Source organism: Gambusia affinis, linkage group LG15 (genome assembly GCF_019740435.1).
Source record: "Gambusia affinis linkage group LG15, SWU_Gaff_1.0, whole genome shotgun sequence".
NCBI classification, from domain to species: Eukaryota; Metazoa; Chordata; class Actinopteri; order Cyprinodontiformes; family Poeciliidae; genus Gambusia; species Gambusia affinis.
Genome location: NC_057882.1, coordinates 15729219 through 15745441, shown reverse-complemented (window position 1 = coordinate 15745441; position 16223 = coordinate 15729219). Strand labels below are relative to the sequence as shown.

The 16223-nt window shown below is 38.6% G+C and overlaps 1 protein-coding gene across 6 annotated transcripts; it reads left to right on the top strand.

Annotated features, from left to right (window-relative positions):
- Positions 1-1181: 1181 nt before the first annotated feature.
- On the top strand, positions 1182-14538 carry zfpl1 (zinc finger protein-like 1). 6 transcript variants are annotated; one of them, XM_044139698.1, is made up of 11 exons: positions 1182-1278; positions 5495-5697; positions 6213-6340; positions 10688-10792; positions 11675-11787; positions 11888-11999; positions 12113-12306; positions 12703-12778; positions 13308-13493; positions 13565-13685; positions 13789-14538. In XM_044139698.1, exons 5-11 carry the CDS (start codon positions 11686-11688, stop codon positions 13973-13975), a joined length of 978 nt encoding a protein of 325 aa, XP_043995633.1. In that variant the 5' UTR covers positions 1182-1278; positions 5495-5697; positions 6213-6340; positions 10688-10792; positions 11675-11685; the 3' UTR covers positions 13976-14538. The 6 variants fall into 6 exon arrangements, with proteins under 6 accessions (XP_043995633.1, XP_043995626.1, XP_043995631.1 ...); XM_044139691.1 differs by having other exon boundaries at positions 1183-1278; positions 10688-10916; XM_044139696.1 differs by lacking the exon at positions 5495-5697 and having other exon boundaries at positions 1184-1278; positions 10688-10916.
- Positions 14539-16223: the final 1685 nt, after the last annotated feature.

Genomic DNA, 16223 nt, shown 5'->3' with positions numbered 1-16223 from the left:
AGTAACAGGAAAGGGATTATAATTTAACAAACTTAAACCCACATGACTAACATCAAAATCTTTTGTTCCCTTTCTGTTATTTTTTTTCTTTCTTTTTATAAATGACTGCCTCACGTCAGACGGGCTGCACAGTGGCGCAGTTGGTAGAGCTGTTGCCTTGCAGCAAGAAGGTCCTGGGTTCGATTCCCGGCCGGGGATCTTTCTGCATGGAGTTTGCATGTTCTCCCTGTGCATGGTGGGTTCTCTCTGGGTTCTCCGGCTTCCTCCCACAGTCCAAAAACATGACTGTCAGGTTAATTGGTTTCTCTAAATTCTCCCTAGGTGTGAGTGTGTGTGAGAGTGTGTTGTTTGTCTTGTATGTCTTTGTGTTGCCCTGCGACAGACTGGCGACCTGTCCAGGGTGTACCCCGCCTCTCGCCCGGGACGCAGCTGGAGATAAGCACCAGCAACCCTCCTGACCCCATTTAGGGAAGAAGGGTGTAAAGAAAATGGATGGATGGATGGATGGATGGATGCCTCACGTCAACTTTGCCCTCTGTGTTACACAGATGACAAAATAAATGTTTTACAGAGAGGATTTTTTTTGTTGCTGCACTGTGTGATTAAATGTGGAAGCTGTGGAATGGAAAAGTTAATAATACTGCTTCATAAAAAAATAAAAAAATAAAGATGGTCTTTGTTCCAAAACTCTGTAATCATTTTCTAAAGAATCTGCACTCAAAGGTTCAACACTGATCAAGTTTAGCATTTATAAATGACTTTTGTTCCCGTTAGTTTGTTTCCTTATGAAACTCAATGTGTGTAATATTTTTACACTGCTTAAAGTTTAAACTTTTATTACAAAAAACAATGATAAAAACATTTCTGATCACATTTCTTTTCTTAGATACTTCAGGAAAATTTATGCAGTTTAAACTCACTTATCTTTTGTAAGACAAAATTTGCTATTTATAAAAATTCATAAAATCAATACATCTAGTTCTACATTTTAAAGTGGTGTGTAGTCTAAGAACTTCTACTTTTTATCAGCATCATTTATCAGGTTGCTACAATCGATAGCATCCACACAGGCACACCCGCTAGAAGGAAACAAACGCACCCAGTAGAACAACTTTCATTCTATTGGCTGAGAGGTTGCTAGGTGACGGTGAAGTTTTTGTTCCAGAAGTAAACAGAAAATGTTTTGTAAGCGAGCAGAGAGTCCAGGCAGAGACTAGTCTGAGCGCGGGGAGAAGTTTTGAGAAGAAAGCCATGAAGTCCTGCTTTCAAAAGGAAAATGTAAGCAAAAGTCTTAAAAGTTTTGAGAACAAAAGACATGAAATCCTGTTTTCAGACTGAAAATGTGTGCTCTTGGATTATGGCAGGAAAATCCCCCCCATAACTACATCATAATTGAGACACAAAACTAGCAGAAGTAGTAAAATTATTAATCACAAATTACAAAAAAAAAAAAATTAAAAATACCTGTAAGATTTACCAAAAATATATTTACTTGTAAATAATTATTGACAAAAGCAACTTTATAAGGTAAAACGTTTGCTTAAAACACTGAAATAGGATGTGTCCAAGTGAGTTTTAGCATTGAATGTGTAGGTCCTTAAACAACACATTGTATCTTCTTCTGGATAGGGTTTCTTGATATTCATAACAAGATTTATAGTGTTTCACAGAGGTGATGCTAAAAACAGACGTAGGATCCATATTGTCCTGAAATGATATAGACTAGAGCTTGGGTCTGCAACTCTGGAGCCACATGCTGCCTTCCTCACTTTAACTGTGAAAAAAAACAAAACCTTTCGAATAAATGTTTATATTTCAATAGCAATGGAATTATTTTATTTCATTGTTTTGTTTTAGGTAATAAATCCAGAGTTTTTACAATAAAATTTGAATAATATGACAATGAAAGGCCCAGTTAAGCCCTGTTCTGCCACTCGCATGCATATATTCTTCTCACATACAAACATTTTTTCTCACACCCAAACATTTTTCTTTTCCTCGTATAAAGATGCGTCCCTTTAAAAATAAAACCCTCTCCTATTACATATGTGCATATTTGTTACACAACTATAAATCATCTCACTCACCAACAGCAATCTTCACATCTTAAAACATGTAAAATACCTTTGAATAAATTCATTTTAATTGTAGTAGCATAATCTCACCCAAAAGATGCTACCTTTAGTTTAACTATATTCAGTAGGAGGAATAACAATCCAATATTGTAAAATAAGTTATAATTAAATTACCCGTTCCACAATTAGAGAGTACCCTGCTGCTGTTAATATTATGCACAACTCCCTTTTGCAAAAGATAACATTTTCTAATCTTAAAAGTCCCCTCACTCATAAAAATCTTCTAAGGGAGAAATTTTTGTTTTGATCTAAAAGGAAAACATAAAGTTTGGTTTTGCTCTTCAAATAAAATTCATAGATGTGTGTATGTTTTTTTTTGTTTTGTTTTTTTTGTTAAAATCTCAAAATAATTTTAACGAGCGCAGAAAATATTTTGTGTGTGTGTGATAAAAAGAAGTGGTTTCCTAATGCAGTTTACACACTCAGCAAAAATAGTATAATATGTGCAGCTTTAATTTAGTTAATTTAGAAGTAGTATTTCATGGAAGAATAACATTTTGCAGGTTTAGACAGACAAAAAAACAATGGTTTCTGTAATCAGAAAGATTCCAGATTAGACTTTGATGAGCTAAAATTAAATGATATTTTGAAATATATTACCAATACAGGCATTGCTGTATAATTTAGAAACACTGTTTTGTTCTATTTTACCCATAAACCATCTCAATTTAACAGTCAAACTTTGCGAATACAAGTCCAACAATGGAAAGTGATGATTCTTGTAAGCAGAGGGATTTTCCTAGCAGAAGCTAACAGGCTCTGGAGATAAATGCACAATTTTAACTTTTCAAAAAATGGTTTTCAACATCAACTTCTGTCTGTAAAAAAAACACATTTTAGTCAGCAAAATCCAACAATATATGATGTATATGGACAAAAGGGGCATTTATTAAAAATCTGATTAGCCTTGAAGGAGGTAATACCCCTTTGTCAATTACCTGGAGTTCACTCATGTTTGCTTCAGAAGTACTATTTTACATTCTAGAAACAACTAAAATACTTAATTGACTTGGGAAATTCTACATGTTTGTAGCTCCATAAAGTAAGTCATAATGCCACATCATCACTAATGGTTCATCTCCCTCTGCTCATACATTATTTAATTTATTTTTGCGTTGACCTTTCCTTCGTTGACTTCCTGTCAACAGACTGGATCTTCTGAGTTGTGTTAGATTGGGTCTAAAACTCATTTGCATTCTGAACCTTGTATTACACTAAAGTGAGCAAGCACTCTTTCCTGCCTCCAAAAATGCTCATAGTGGCTGAAACAGTTAATTCAACCAGCAGTAAAACCGTGGATGTTATCAGGTTGTCAGAAAATGACTCAGTATCAAGACAGCAACAGCATGAAACATCTCTGACTAAGTCTGTGGCAGTAAAGGCAGACAGGCGAACTTTACGTCTGCCTTTATGGACACACAAAGAAAAGAAGAGAAACAAGTGTTAGCATGTTCGCGATGAGCATGTTAGCATGCTAGTTTTAGGTTTAGCTAATTTAGCTTCACAAAACGGTAGCATAGCTGAACTCTTGTAATCGCATTTGGCCACCGGTGAAAATGCTCTGACTGGCTGTTAGCTTTTCGTTGTTGCAAGGATTTGTTTACTTTTCCTCAAACCCACAGCAATATCACATTCCATATACAGGTATGGAAATTATTGTTAATTAAAATCAACTTTTATAATCTTTAACATCTCTTTTGTTCGAGTTTGGAAGCAAACGTTTGTGTACAAGTTTGCTTGTTTTGTTGCAATTCCTTTTACAGTATTGAGAACATATAGCCATACGATGTTTTATTTTTAATTAACTGGTTTTATGTTTGGTTTTGTTATCGTTTGTTTCCTAATCAAGACATACGTTATAAAAAGCTGTTTTTGAACAAACGAATATGAGTTTTATTTCCCCACCAGCCACAGAGATTAATTTCATAATCTCTATGACACAATGATAGTCAGAGATTCCCCAAAGATAACCTGCACTGCAACAAAGTGTCTCTTATCATCTTCTATTTATGCTCTTATCTATTAGCACCTGGAGGGGAACCTCCCCCCCCAGCCTGTGACACACCACTCAAGGTCTCCACAGTTTCTTTATCCATCACAAGGGCGTCCATATCTATTGCAAACGCGCCCGGATCTCATACTGTGCAGTGTCAACGTAATTTACTGTCTCATAAAGCAGAACCCTTTGAGACTTTAATGGTGATTACGGACTATCCTGAGAACCAATAACAGCCGAGAGCTGGGATGGGGAGGGTCTGCACACCTACACTCCCTGTCATCCAGGGCACTTAGTCTTTGAGTGCTTGGCTGTTGTCCTTTCAGGTGACCCTTCACAAAACAAATCCTGGCTGCTGTTTCAGTACCTGGTTTCACAGGGCAGATGTTTTTTTGCTGTGTTGGGATTTACTGCAAGACAAGGAATGTTTGCATATTCTAAAAGTCTGTGTGACCTTTGGTACAGTTTCTGTTATGTGTGGAGAACCTTAAAACCTCTTTTTACCAGATCACACAGATAAATTTGTAAAAATTTACCAGAGGCACTGTTGCAAATTAGATACAGTTTATTGAATTCATGTATGCCTATGGGCAAAAATAGTCAGTTAATTTTATTGTACAAAAATGACCACACTAAAAGTAGGAGTCTATGCCGGCCCTGGAAACCTTATAGCTGAAAAGCATAGTTAAGACTCAATAAAATAAAGTTAGACTGCTTGGGGGATGAATAATAATAATAATAATAAGGAAAACACAAATATAATAATGCACCCAAGTGTTCCCCAACAAAAACACACTCACACAAAAATCCCTGGTGAAAACAGCAAAGAAAAGAAAAATGTCCCTTTCACTAGACTCCTCAATCTAAATAAAGCAGCATAAGTCCTTTAAAAAAAAAACAAGCCAGAGGTCTAAACATTAAAAACTTCCCTTCCTTAAACAAAACCAAAGAAAAAAGAAAATACTTTTGATCAATTATAACTATCCAAAAAAAGAAATTCTAAACTAAAACTAAAACTAAAAAACTTTGTAATGATGCTAATTTGGCAAGACACGAAAAAGTCAGGGGCTATTTCAGCTTGTTTTATTTGTTTTTAAAACGATAAGCCAAAGTCATGTTAGATGCAGAAAGACAAACTGTTGGGGATGGGCTGCAGCTGCTATGCAGAAGCCATAGTCCTCAGTTTAGCCTCCGCTATAGAAAGAACCCATAAACAAGTCATTCTTTTTCTCAATCAAGAAGAAGAGCCACTGCAGCCAGCGGTAGTCCCACATTTCCACTCTTGAGTGGTCTTAGAGGGTCTTGGGAATACCCTCTATGACCACAAGGTCAATACTCACCCCCACAGAGCTGCGTTTTTCAGTCTAGATCCAGTATTTGGGGTTGGAGAGAATGGAAGGGATTCCCTGGATTGTTGACCTCAATCCCACTGAACACTTGATGGATGTGCCAGAATGACCAATACAACCAGACTTACCAGCTTCCAAAATGCTGGTTGAGGAATGAGATGCCATCCTACGGCAGCTGGTGATGATGACCATAGGCAGGTTCCAACTTGTTGTGGTTGTGAGTAGTTCTTCCACAGACTACCTTGTCTGTTAAGTTAGTCATCATTATATGTTGTCTTTTTTTTTTTCACACTTAAGAGTTAATTGCAACATAACTTGTTTGACAAAAGGAGAATTGCTGCCGAACCCACAAATGAATTTTCCTTATAAAAGTGCAATGAAGGGAATAAATAAGCTGTCCAGTGGTGCAAAATTTATTGTCAACAGTAAAGGAATGATCAACACAAATTTCCTCATTTTTATGCTTATATTTGTTTTTGATTAACCCTAACTCTAACCCTTACACTTCTTGTAGAAAATTGCAGCCATCTAGTCCAACTGGTCTCCTTTCAAACGTGCTAGGTTAACATAAGAAAGAAAATCATCTCCTTGTTTCCAATGTGTGTCTATTTTGGATAGTAATCTGCTTCATTTCACTGTTACAGTTAGAAACAAAGGGAATTTATTTGTGCAACCACATGTACTGCTTCTCTGACTGTCAGTCTGCAGTGTAATCGTGATTCTTTCCCCCAGAAAACTCTGTGGTGAGGATAATCCAGGATCTCCAGACCTCTCAGTCGTTGATAAGATTACAAGGTCTCAGATGAAATAGAGACATGAGCAAAGGTTTGAAGGCCAGGGAGGAGCCAGTCAGGACTGAGGTAATGTCACTGCCGTTTCAATGTTTATTGGGAGCGGCACACACAGATCCCCTTCAAGCATCACACACACACACACACGAGCATTTCCCTGTATTGATCTGTCCAGAAAAAGAGTTGAGGTCAGCAGGCATATGTCTAAATTTCTTTCTCTCTGTCGCTCACACTCCATTTGTCTCTGTCTGATTCAATACTCTCCTTCCCCCCATCAGGGGGCCGTGTCTCAGCCGTACATCTGCGACTCCCTCTCCCTGACCCTCTCTCACAGTCCGGAGTTTCTTTGTCTCTGTCTCTTTGCCCTTCACTTGACATCCATAAATCAATCAGACCAATTTCATCCAGAACAAAGCCTGATGGATTTGCTTCGGAGCCACCGTCCTGATAAAGTAACGGCATCCAGAGTGTAATTACCCTTTGAATTAGATGATATGGCTATGTGACCATGGATTTGATTGAGCTTAATTTTCGGCTATCTCTCTCATACACACAACCACACACACACAAACACAAATAATATGCAATCCTGCAATAAGGGTGTTAAAAAAACCTAAGACTTGGAGCTTTTTTTTTTCTTTTTTTTTTTAGCTTTTTCCACTAGTTAAGTATTTATTTATTGACTGGAAAGAGTTGTCACCCTTTGGTTTGAGGATAGCTGTTAGAAGTTGACAAAGTTGAAGACCTGATTGCATCTTTTGGTGCATTTACACCAGCCCTGTTTAGTCCACTTTGGTCGAATTCTAGTTTGTTTAGCAAGAAACTCCAGTTTGTTTGGAGATATGACTCTGATGTAGACCAAAAAAAAAAAAAAAACTCTGGTCTGCCTAAAAACCTGGGTGTCTGTTCGGTTGAAATTAATCCTGGTGCGGGTTTGAATACATGTGTGAATGAAAGCAAGACCAACCCCAAAAGGAGGAGGCAGACGATATCACGGGCCATTCTGGGTAAATACAACCAAAACAATTGCGCAAGTCTAGCGTTAGAAATGGCTCATGGTCTTTTACCAAAGATAAATGCTAAAGTTTTGTTTTCATAGAGTGAGGAGGGAAGTTGCGTTCATGTCTTCTTTAGAGGTTTTCATGCCATTCTCTTCAGTAGTTCTCGATGCAGCGCCACCACAGGCGAGGAGGTGAACAGGTTTTTCAAAGGGTTTGTTTCACTTGACGCAGTGCAGCGTGAAAGCGAACAGCACCAACTGAAAACGTAACAAATATTGCAAATTTGGTACCCGTTTGAACCAAATCCACCAGACTATCAGATGTGACAATATTCATCAAAAAAGAATCCAGAAACCTCATACTGACTATTTATTTATGTATTTATATTTTTTTTATCACACTTGGAGTGATAGGAACACTTGAATTCATTAATTTGGGTGAGTAGTTCTTGGTACTTTTATGTATATTTAATTGTTTCTGGGTTTTATTTTCTGTTGGATGGCAACTAATTATTTTGGAGTGAATGCAAGAGTACTTGAGGGCCTTTCTGATGAGAACAAGAGCCACATCCAATCTTTGTTAAAAGGCCGTGGATCGCTGAAAGGATTTGTTTTATGCTGGTATTGATTGTTTGTCTCATATAACAAATTGCAATGCAGGAAATGTGTTTCTATAACTCAAAATGAAAATACTTATTTTCTCAGGGCACATTTTTATTCTGTTCTGATGAGTTCAGCAATAAAATTGCTCTGCTTGTTTGTTTTTGGATGACCTGCTAGTAGCTTTACTGATACATCGCAGCTCATTTTACCATAAAATCACTCCTTTTTTCCTCTTAATGTACAGTAATCCAAGCGTGACACGTCAATGTAACACATCTGAACACGTAGAGGCTGTGCTCCGACTGCAGCATCAGGGAGGACAATAATTAAACGAGCCATGCCTGAATCTTAACACTCTCCCTCACAGATAGAGCTGATAGGTGATCAATACCTGCCAGACTCAATCAGTCAATAACGTCCTGCAGCCTAACCCGGCTCGGCTCTCCGTCACCGTGTTCAGACCGAGCTGCAGCACCCGGGGGGCTGATACGTCCTCCAGCGTCTCTGTCATTTGTCTTTAGATTTGCCTTCATCTGAAAGCCACGTTCCACCTTCGTTCCCCCCACTGTCAGTGATTTATGCTCGTCCCCGCTTGTCACTGCGGGACACTACAGGTCCATGCTCCTTGGCACAAACTCATTTAGTCTGGCTCTCTGTTTTTCTCACAGAGGGCTGAGAGGGTTGACACAGGTATCCGTGTTGCTGAAATATGTTCAACCTAATGAGCAGGTGGAGGTTGTTTCCATTTGTGAGGGAAACAAATAACTCCCCCGTTCAGCCGTCTTTTGTGAAACAGTGAAATTGTTTTTCTTTGACTTTTTGCTGTGTCACGTTTTAAGCCAAATTTGACATAACACTGAATGATAAATATGCAGCACTGCTCCCTGCTTTGCTCTTGGTTTGTTCCTTTAATTTTTCATTTTCTCATTTTGCCCTCAATGTCTCCCTCTACAGGCAATTTAGGGGGGCAGTGAAGTGTGAAGGAAACAATTTGTTCTCATATTCAGCCGCGGTCATTGACACGCGCAAGCTTGCATGCAGGCTTTTTGAAATTTCAGCTTTTTAAAGGAGCCGGATGTAAGCTGTTCACCTGCAGAGCGGATGAAGTGATGAACCACAGGTTTTAGATGATCCTGTCTCTGATTCTGGTCGTACAGTGGATCCTCTGTGAAAATCCTTCATGTAATTACTGATAGTTTTTATTAATTTAGTGGATTAATTGATTCAGTTTTCAAAACAAACTTGTTTCATTATTTATTCTATCAAAATTAAACTGTCTTTGCTTCCTAAAGATTATTTCATACCTTCATCACGACATGTCTGTGCATATTTTATGACCGATAACATGTACTGGTATCTATTGTGCTACGTTTTGTAAAAAGTGTGCGTGCACGTCTTAATTTTTTCACAGTTTGTCGCGTTATGGTCACAAACCACCAAGTATTTTTCTTTTTTTTTGACGTGACAGACGAGCACAGAGTCGTTCTTAATTAAAGAAAAACAATACACTGTGTTAAAACTATCTTTCAACAAAACAATGTAAGAAAATGTACATTTGTATTCAAACATTCTGCTTTGACTTGCGACCTTTTTTGTGTTGAGCATGACTCGGTTGTCATGTCAAGAGATTAGATGAAGAATTGAACAGTACTCCATTGTAATGTGTGGATATTGATTGAACAAGTGGACTGTTTACTAGTTAGGTGAATGAAAGGCAATGCATTTCACTGGAATTTATTTAGAGTTATTAGACTGAAAGAGGCCAAATACATTTAGATGGAGCTTTGCTATAGATTTTTTTAAGGTATGTTTCATTTTCTTTCCCTCTCACTGCATTTATTTGTGTGTTTCTAGCTTGTCTTCCCAAACAACTCTGTGTTTTGCAACTTTTCAGACACCTTTTGATTCAGGTGCTTGATTGTCATGTTTTTATATTGGTTATTTTAAATCTATATTTTCTTGTTTTTACAGTATGTTGTGTTTTTATCGACTAGTAACACTGCTCCTCTTTGTTTCTGTTGACTTCTAACTTTATTGTTTATTATTGTTTAAAAGAGTGTTATTTCATTTCTGTGTTGTGTTCAATTTAAAGCAATGCTTTTATTTGTTTAAGGTACAATGAATGCCATTTTTCCAGCTCATATTCCTGAAATTTGAAACTTGAAATGTTGTTAAAACGTTCATCAGATAAAATAGTTATATGGATTAGACTCCAGTAATTTTTTTTTTGCTGTAAACCATTAATAAATAAAGGCACATTTTTAGAATTAATTTTTAGACTTTTGAGAAAAACTCTGCAACATTTTGCAAGCTTATGCACACAGACCCATAGCAAAAGATTGTTGGTTATCTGTTTAAAAGATCAATAAGATAGCATTTTAATGAGTGGCTAAGAGATGAAAGGTTAACATTTTTATCTTCAGTGTAACAGCTGACATGTCATTGTCTTAAGTCAACTTTAAAAAAAAAACTACTTTCAAAACAAAGAAAAAAAAGTTGAAAAGATTTAAGATCAAAAACTAAACTACTTTTTGATATCTCAGTTATTTACTTCGACATATAAATCTGGGACTAAATATCGTCTTTCTTTCTAACCAGCAAAATCCCATGGTTTCCATTATTTTACCTGTCAACCTCAAGTATTAAATACCAATCAATAGAAGTAGCTAGGCAACAAGAAAATGTAATTGGTTGGATTTATATTGCTGTGCAGGTAAAACATCTAAATCACCACAAAAATAAATATAAACTTGAGAAATTGTTACATATTGGAGTGTGACTTTAATCACGAACTCTCTTCGCCGGCTCGGTAGGTGGCAGCGTGTGTTGGTGAGGCCACCAATGAAAACCCCCGAGCAGGAAGTAGAAGTCCGGAAGAGACGTGGCACATAAACACATAGAGGAAGCAGACAGCTCAGGTTTATGATGACATCCTCTGTAGCAACTTTCATTGGGAATTTGGGGAGACACCTTAAATGACAGCATTGTAGCAGTACTTGAAACAAACGACTCTTCTTTAATGTCAGCGTGACAGCTAACAAGGTGAGTTTTTACTTTGTTACTTCCTTAGCTCCTGCAGCTAGCTGGATTAGCTCGCTGAGCTAGCAGCTAACCAATGTGAGAGTCGTAAATGTGGGAGGGAAGCTGTCAGAAGATGTTTTTGTTTTTGCTGAAAAGATGTGGTACTAATATGTAAATATGCTTTTTAAGTGGTTAGTTTATTAAAAAGTCTTAAAGAGTTTGTTATAGCGGGTGGTGAGGTTGCACTTTGGTCAACATGTAGCATTACTGCGTGGTGTTTGTAACTATTGGTAACATGGCCTGGAAGTAAGATCTGTTTTGGGTGCTCTTATCAATATTCTTCCTTTTAACATCCTCCATCTTCAGCTTGTCACGTTTAAAGCATGATTACGGCATATATAAAAACGACACATTAGGGATTACAATCAGCTGCAAAAATACTAAATTACAGTTTATTAAATGTTTGTTTCTCTTCACCTGAGAAACCTTTGAACTTTGGGTAATACACGTTAAAACTGTCCCATTTTCTAAATGTTACATCCATCCTTCCACTTTCTTCCAGCTTGTGGTTTTGCAGGCTCTGTTTTAAAAGGCTTTCCACTGACTTGTCTTAATTAAATAGATACGAATTTTCATTAGAACTTTAATGTTACTTTAAATATGATTGAGAACTCTAGAAATTTGATTCTGTTATTGACAAAAATCCTTTTTTTTTTCTTTTCGGTTGTCCAGCAACAAAGCAGTAGCGGATTCTCATTGTTTGTTTTTCCCCAACACAGCGCATGCGACTATGGGTCTGTGCAAGTGTCCGAAGAGGAAGGTGACCAACCTGTTCTGCTTCGAGCATCGTGTGAACGTGTGTGAACATTGCCTCGTTTCCAACCACAACAAGGTAAATGTTGGGGGTTGGAGAGCGTCTCCTCTGTGTCTTGTTGTGTTTGTTTACTTAACGTTTGTATTGACATCCTGTGCTTCTGTCTGCTGCTCCTCAGTGCATCGTCCAGTCTTATCTGCAGTGGCTTCAGGACAGCGATTACAACTCAAACTGTGCTCTGTGCAATAATCCGCTGACCACACACGACACAGTCAGACTGATCTGCTATGGTGAGATGAGCTCTTTTTGTGCCGTTGGATCTTTATAAACCCAAAGCAGCAGAAGCGGGTGAGTTTAGCGAGAGGGAAATATCAACCCCGCTTGTCTTTTTGTCGACCCGTAGATGTTTTCCACTGGGCGTGTCTGAATAACTTGGCGTCTCGGCTGCCGCTCCACACGGCCCCAGCGGGGTACCAGTGCCCCTCCTGTCAGGGCCCAGTGTTCCCACCCTCTAATCTGGCCAGCCCAGTGGCTGATGTGCTGAGAGAGCAGCTCTCGTCTGTGAACTGGGCTCGAGCTGGTTTAGGGTTGCCATTGGTAACAACCTGCTGATGTTTCTTTCCGCCTTGTTTTCTGTGTTTTCTCTTTCTTTCTTGTTTTATTTTTCTTCTTCTTTCTAGTGTTCTTGGTTTCTTCCTTGTGCTGTTTTCTTGTTTTTTCATTCTTCTTTGTTGTTTTCTTTTGTTTTCAGATGTTCTTATTTTTTTTGCTTTTTTTCTGTCTTGTTTTCTTTCCTTCTCTTTTTTCTTTGTCTCATTTTTTGTTTTCTTTCTCTCTCTCTCTTTCTCTCTCCATATATCTATACATTTTTTTCCTCTCTGTGTGTGTCTCCCTATCTCCCTCTCTCTTTATTCATCTCTCTCTCTCTCTCTCTCTCTCTCTCTCTCTCTCTGTGTGCATTATGTGTGATAATAAAATCCTGTCCCCTTACAGATTGAAGAGCCCGTCGGGGTTCTTGAAGAAATAACAGCCGATGTTTCTGACTATACAGACTGGTCAACATTTGATGGTGAGTTAATTCTTTGGACACACAGAGCCTCAGATAACCATTCCTTCCCCTTGACCTTCATCACATAGTTGTCACAATGATGCTTTAAAGAATCTTTAGAATGAGTTGGCCTCCCATCATTCAAAAAAAGAGGATTGACTTAGAGATGGCCCAGTTAAAGGCCAGACCTAACTCTGTTTAAGAATCTTCAGGAGTTGGAAATTTATGTTCACAGATGTTCTCTATCCTAATGTAGTGTCCAGATGTTCAAAACTGGCAGATAAATAACCCAAAAGACTTTATAGCGTTATAATCACAGGTCGAGGTGCTATAGATTCAGGGGAGCTCAATGGAAATTCACTTTATTCTCCAGTTTAAGATTTGTTTTTATTGTGCATCACACCTTACTTTGTGTTGGTTTATTACATAAAATGAAATACAAACAAACATTTCAGTTTGTAGTTGTAATCTGACAAAAATTTGAATACTTTTACAAAGTTCTGCATTTGTGATTTATGAGTCAAATTGTATTTTTTTATTTTTCTCACAGGACAAGAACAAAGTGGCGTTTATTCCAGTCACTCCTATAACTCTAGCCTCAGCCCGCCTGCTGCCTCGCCTCCGACACAAGAAAATGTTGGCGGACCTCATAAAAACGGGGATCCAAATATGCCAGAGCATTCTGTGGTCAACTTTCCTGCTGCTTCCACCAGTGACACCATCACATTACACACAGGTAGATCCCCAGAAAGCCTTTTGGTTCCAGCTTCTGTGACTGGCCAACACATGCATGTTGTCGTTCTTCAGCGTCCTCGCCGAGAAAGGTCTACGACACACGGGACGTTCACGGCTCTGTCACGCAGATCGACTTTGACGACGACAAGTACCGGCGGCGACCGGCGCTCAGCTGGTTCGCACGAATTTTAAAGTCAGTCCTTCGAAACTCCGTTGTGGCGCTGCGAGACTAGAGAATACAGCAAATGAGGATTATGTTTGCTCCAGCTGTGTCTCACTTCATGCATTCTTTCCAGAAATCGTACCGGAGGAAAGAAGGCAGCTCTGTCCTGGAAGCAGCGTGTCTTCATGCTCCTTTTGGTGGGAGTTCTGGGATTCTTCACGCTGATCATCATCATGGCGAAACTCGGGCGCGCCTCGGCCGGCTCAGACCCAAACCTAGATCCTCTTCTTAACCCCAACATCCGTGTGGGGAAAAACTGAGGAACAGCAGCGATTTGTTGTTTGGTCTGAAAAGAAACTGACGCACAGACTGCCCACCAGAGGGAGCTCTTCACCCAACTCCTAAGGGGACGTTCCTCAGACTGTAAAGAAGCAGTTCTCCCACGGTTCAGCCGGTTCTGTTGATCCAGGTGAGACACAGAACCTATAAAGGCGACCCCGGGGCTCCACGCAGTTACACAATTTATCCAAATGTTGTTGTTTTTGGTGACGAGGGGCAATACTTTATATTCAGCTAACATTTCCCTGTGATCTTTGTAAGTTAATTTCTGTTTAGATTTTATGTGGAAGCATTGCTAATGTTTGAATAAACTTCAACTGTCTGCATTACAAACTGATTGACTCTGTCGCCACGAGACCTGGAGTCAAACTTACCCGACACATCCTACGTTCCTACGTTCCTACGACTAGAACGATCTGCCTTTCCTCTGCAAATTGAGTGCTTTGCTTTCAGATTTGGCATTCATACTGTACGTATATTTTCCTGGTTGTTGTTTTTTTTTTTCTTTGAGTGTCCATTAAATTGGAATCCCCTTAAAATGACACGTTTCACTGCTGAATCTTTCGATTTTCTTCTGGCTCCGCTTTTAGAAGTCCGTTACTGCATCTACCACCTTTGTTATGCGCCGGTGTGGAAATATGTCCGGCACGTTGTCGTGCCATTGTGACTACAGATTATGCAAAGTTCCTGCCTGTAAGCAGCATATTGATGCTGACACAGGAGGGGAAGCGATGAAGTCGATAAGATTCCACATAATGGTCGTTCTGTTCTGCTCTCATCTATTAATGCTGCTGCCGAAATTACATTTAGAGATGCTGTTTGTTTTTTTTCATTGAAGCTGCGGGGATTGTAGCATGACGGAACACGTTTAAAGATTGTTTTAACCATTTATTTATTTTGCTGCTTTCTGTGGAAACAAGGATTTATTACTAAATATTCTGCCTTCCAAAAGCTTTAATGTGTTCTTACAGACCCACACTGTAACATATGATAGAGTATCACAAACATCAGTCAGTAGCTTAGAGAACCACTTTCCTGCTTCTTCACAGCTTTAAGTCTTCTGCTGTATTTCTTAATTTCTGTTGGCTTCTCTCGTATTTTCAAGACACGCTGAAGTTGGTGGTTTCGACACGTCTAAATGTGATTTTAAAAAGTTAAATGGGTGTGAAAACATTTGGCAGCTGCATTAAATCTGTATAATTTTGGTGTTTATACCACTCGATTGCTCTTGATTTCCCTTGATTAAGTAAAAAAAATAATAAATAAAAGTGGACAAATGCTAAAAGTTTAGGTTTTTGTCAACAAAAAAAAAACCGAGACTATAAAAAACTTTTACAGAAATGACGTGCCATTTATTCCGTATAATTTACCTGGAAAACAAAAAGCATAACTTAATTGCGCAACGTAAAACAAACAAACAAACAAACAAAAAAAAATAGTTTTAATTGCATTAAGTGCCTCTTTTTGGCTTTTAACTGAGAAATATTCCCATTTCTTTCTAAATTCTGTACAAAATTCTTAAAACGCTCAGAACTGCCCTTTCAGATACTGAAACCAAAAATATCATTTAGAGAAATTTAGGTTGACTGTAGACTGCATTTTACATTTAAAAGTAATACATGAAAATTTAGACATAGTTACAAATCACAGGAAATTTAGCAGTGCCGAGTTTTCATTTATTTGATGTGGTAATTCCCTTTTTTAACCATTAATAAGGTGTATTATTTGGGGCGTGCTGCGGTGGCGTAGTGGATAGCGTGACCCACGTCTGGAGGCCCTGAGTCTTCAATGGGGCCGTCGCGGGTTCGACTCCCGGACCCGACCGACATTTGCCGCATGTCTTCCCCTCTCCTTCCCCCTCTCCTGTCAGCCTACTGTCATATAAGGGGCACTAGAGCCCACAAAAAGACCCCCTATAAAAAAATAAGGTGTATTATTTAAGTGTCTTAAACAAACCCAATTCCCACATTTATATGTGCAACTTCCTGCATCTCACCTCAGCCACCAAAATTATTGATGTGCAAATGTTGTGTGTCCCACACACATTGCGTTTGCACATGACTGTTATCTGACTCCCAACTTTTCATCGTGTTGGTGACGCATCGCAGGTTCGCTGGATTGATTGTTGGAGGATTTGAGTCACAGCTGAATTGATGCAGAAAAAGCTACTGGCTATTTCATACATACAGCGCCTTGAAAAAGTATCCACACCCCTAGAATTTGTTTTAC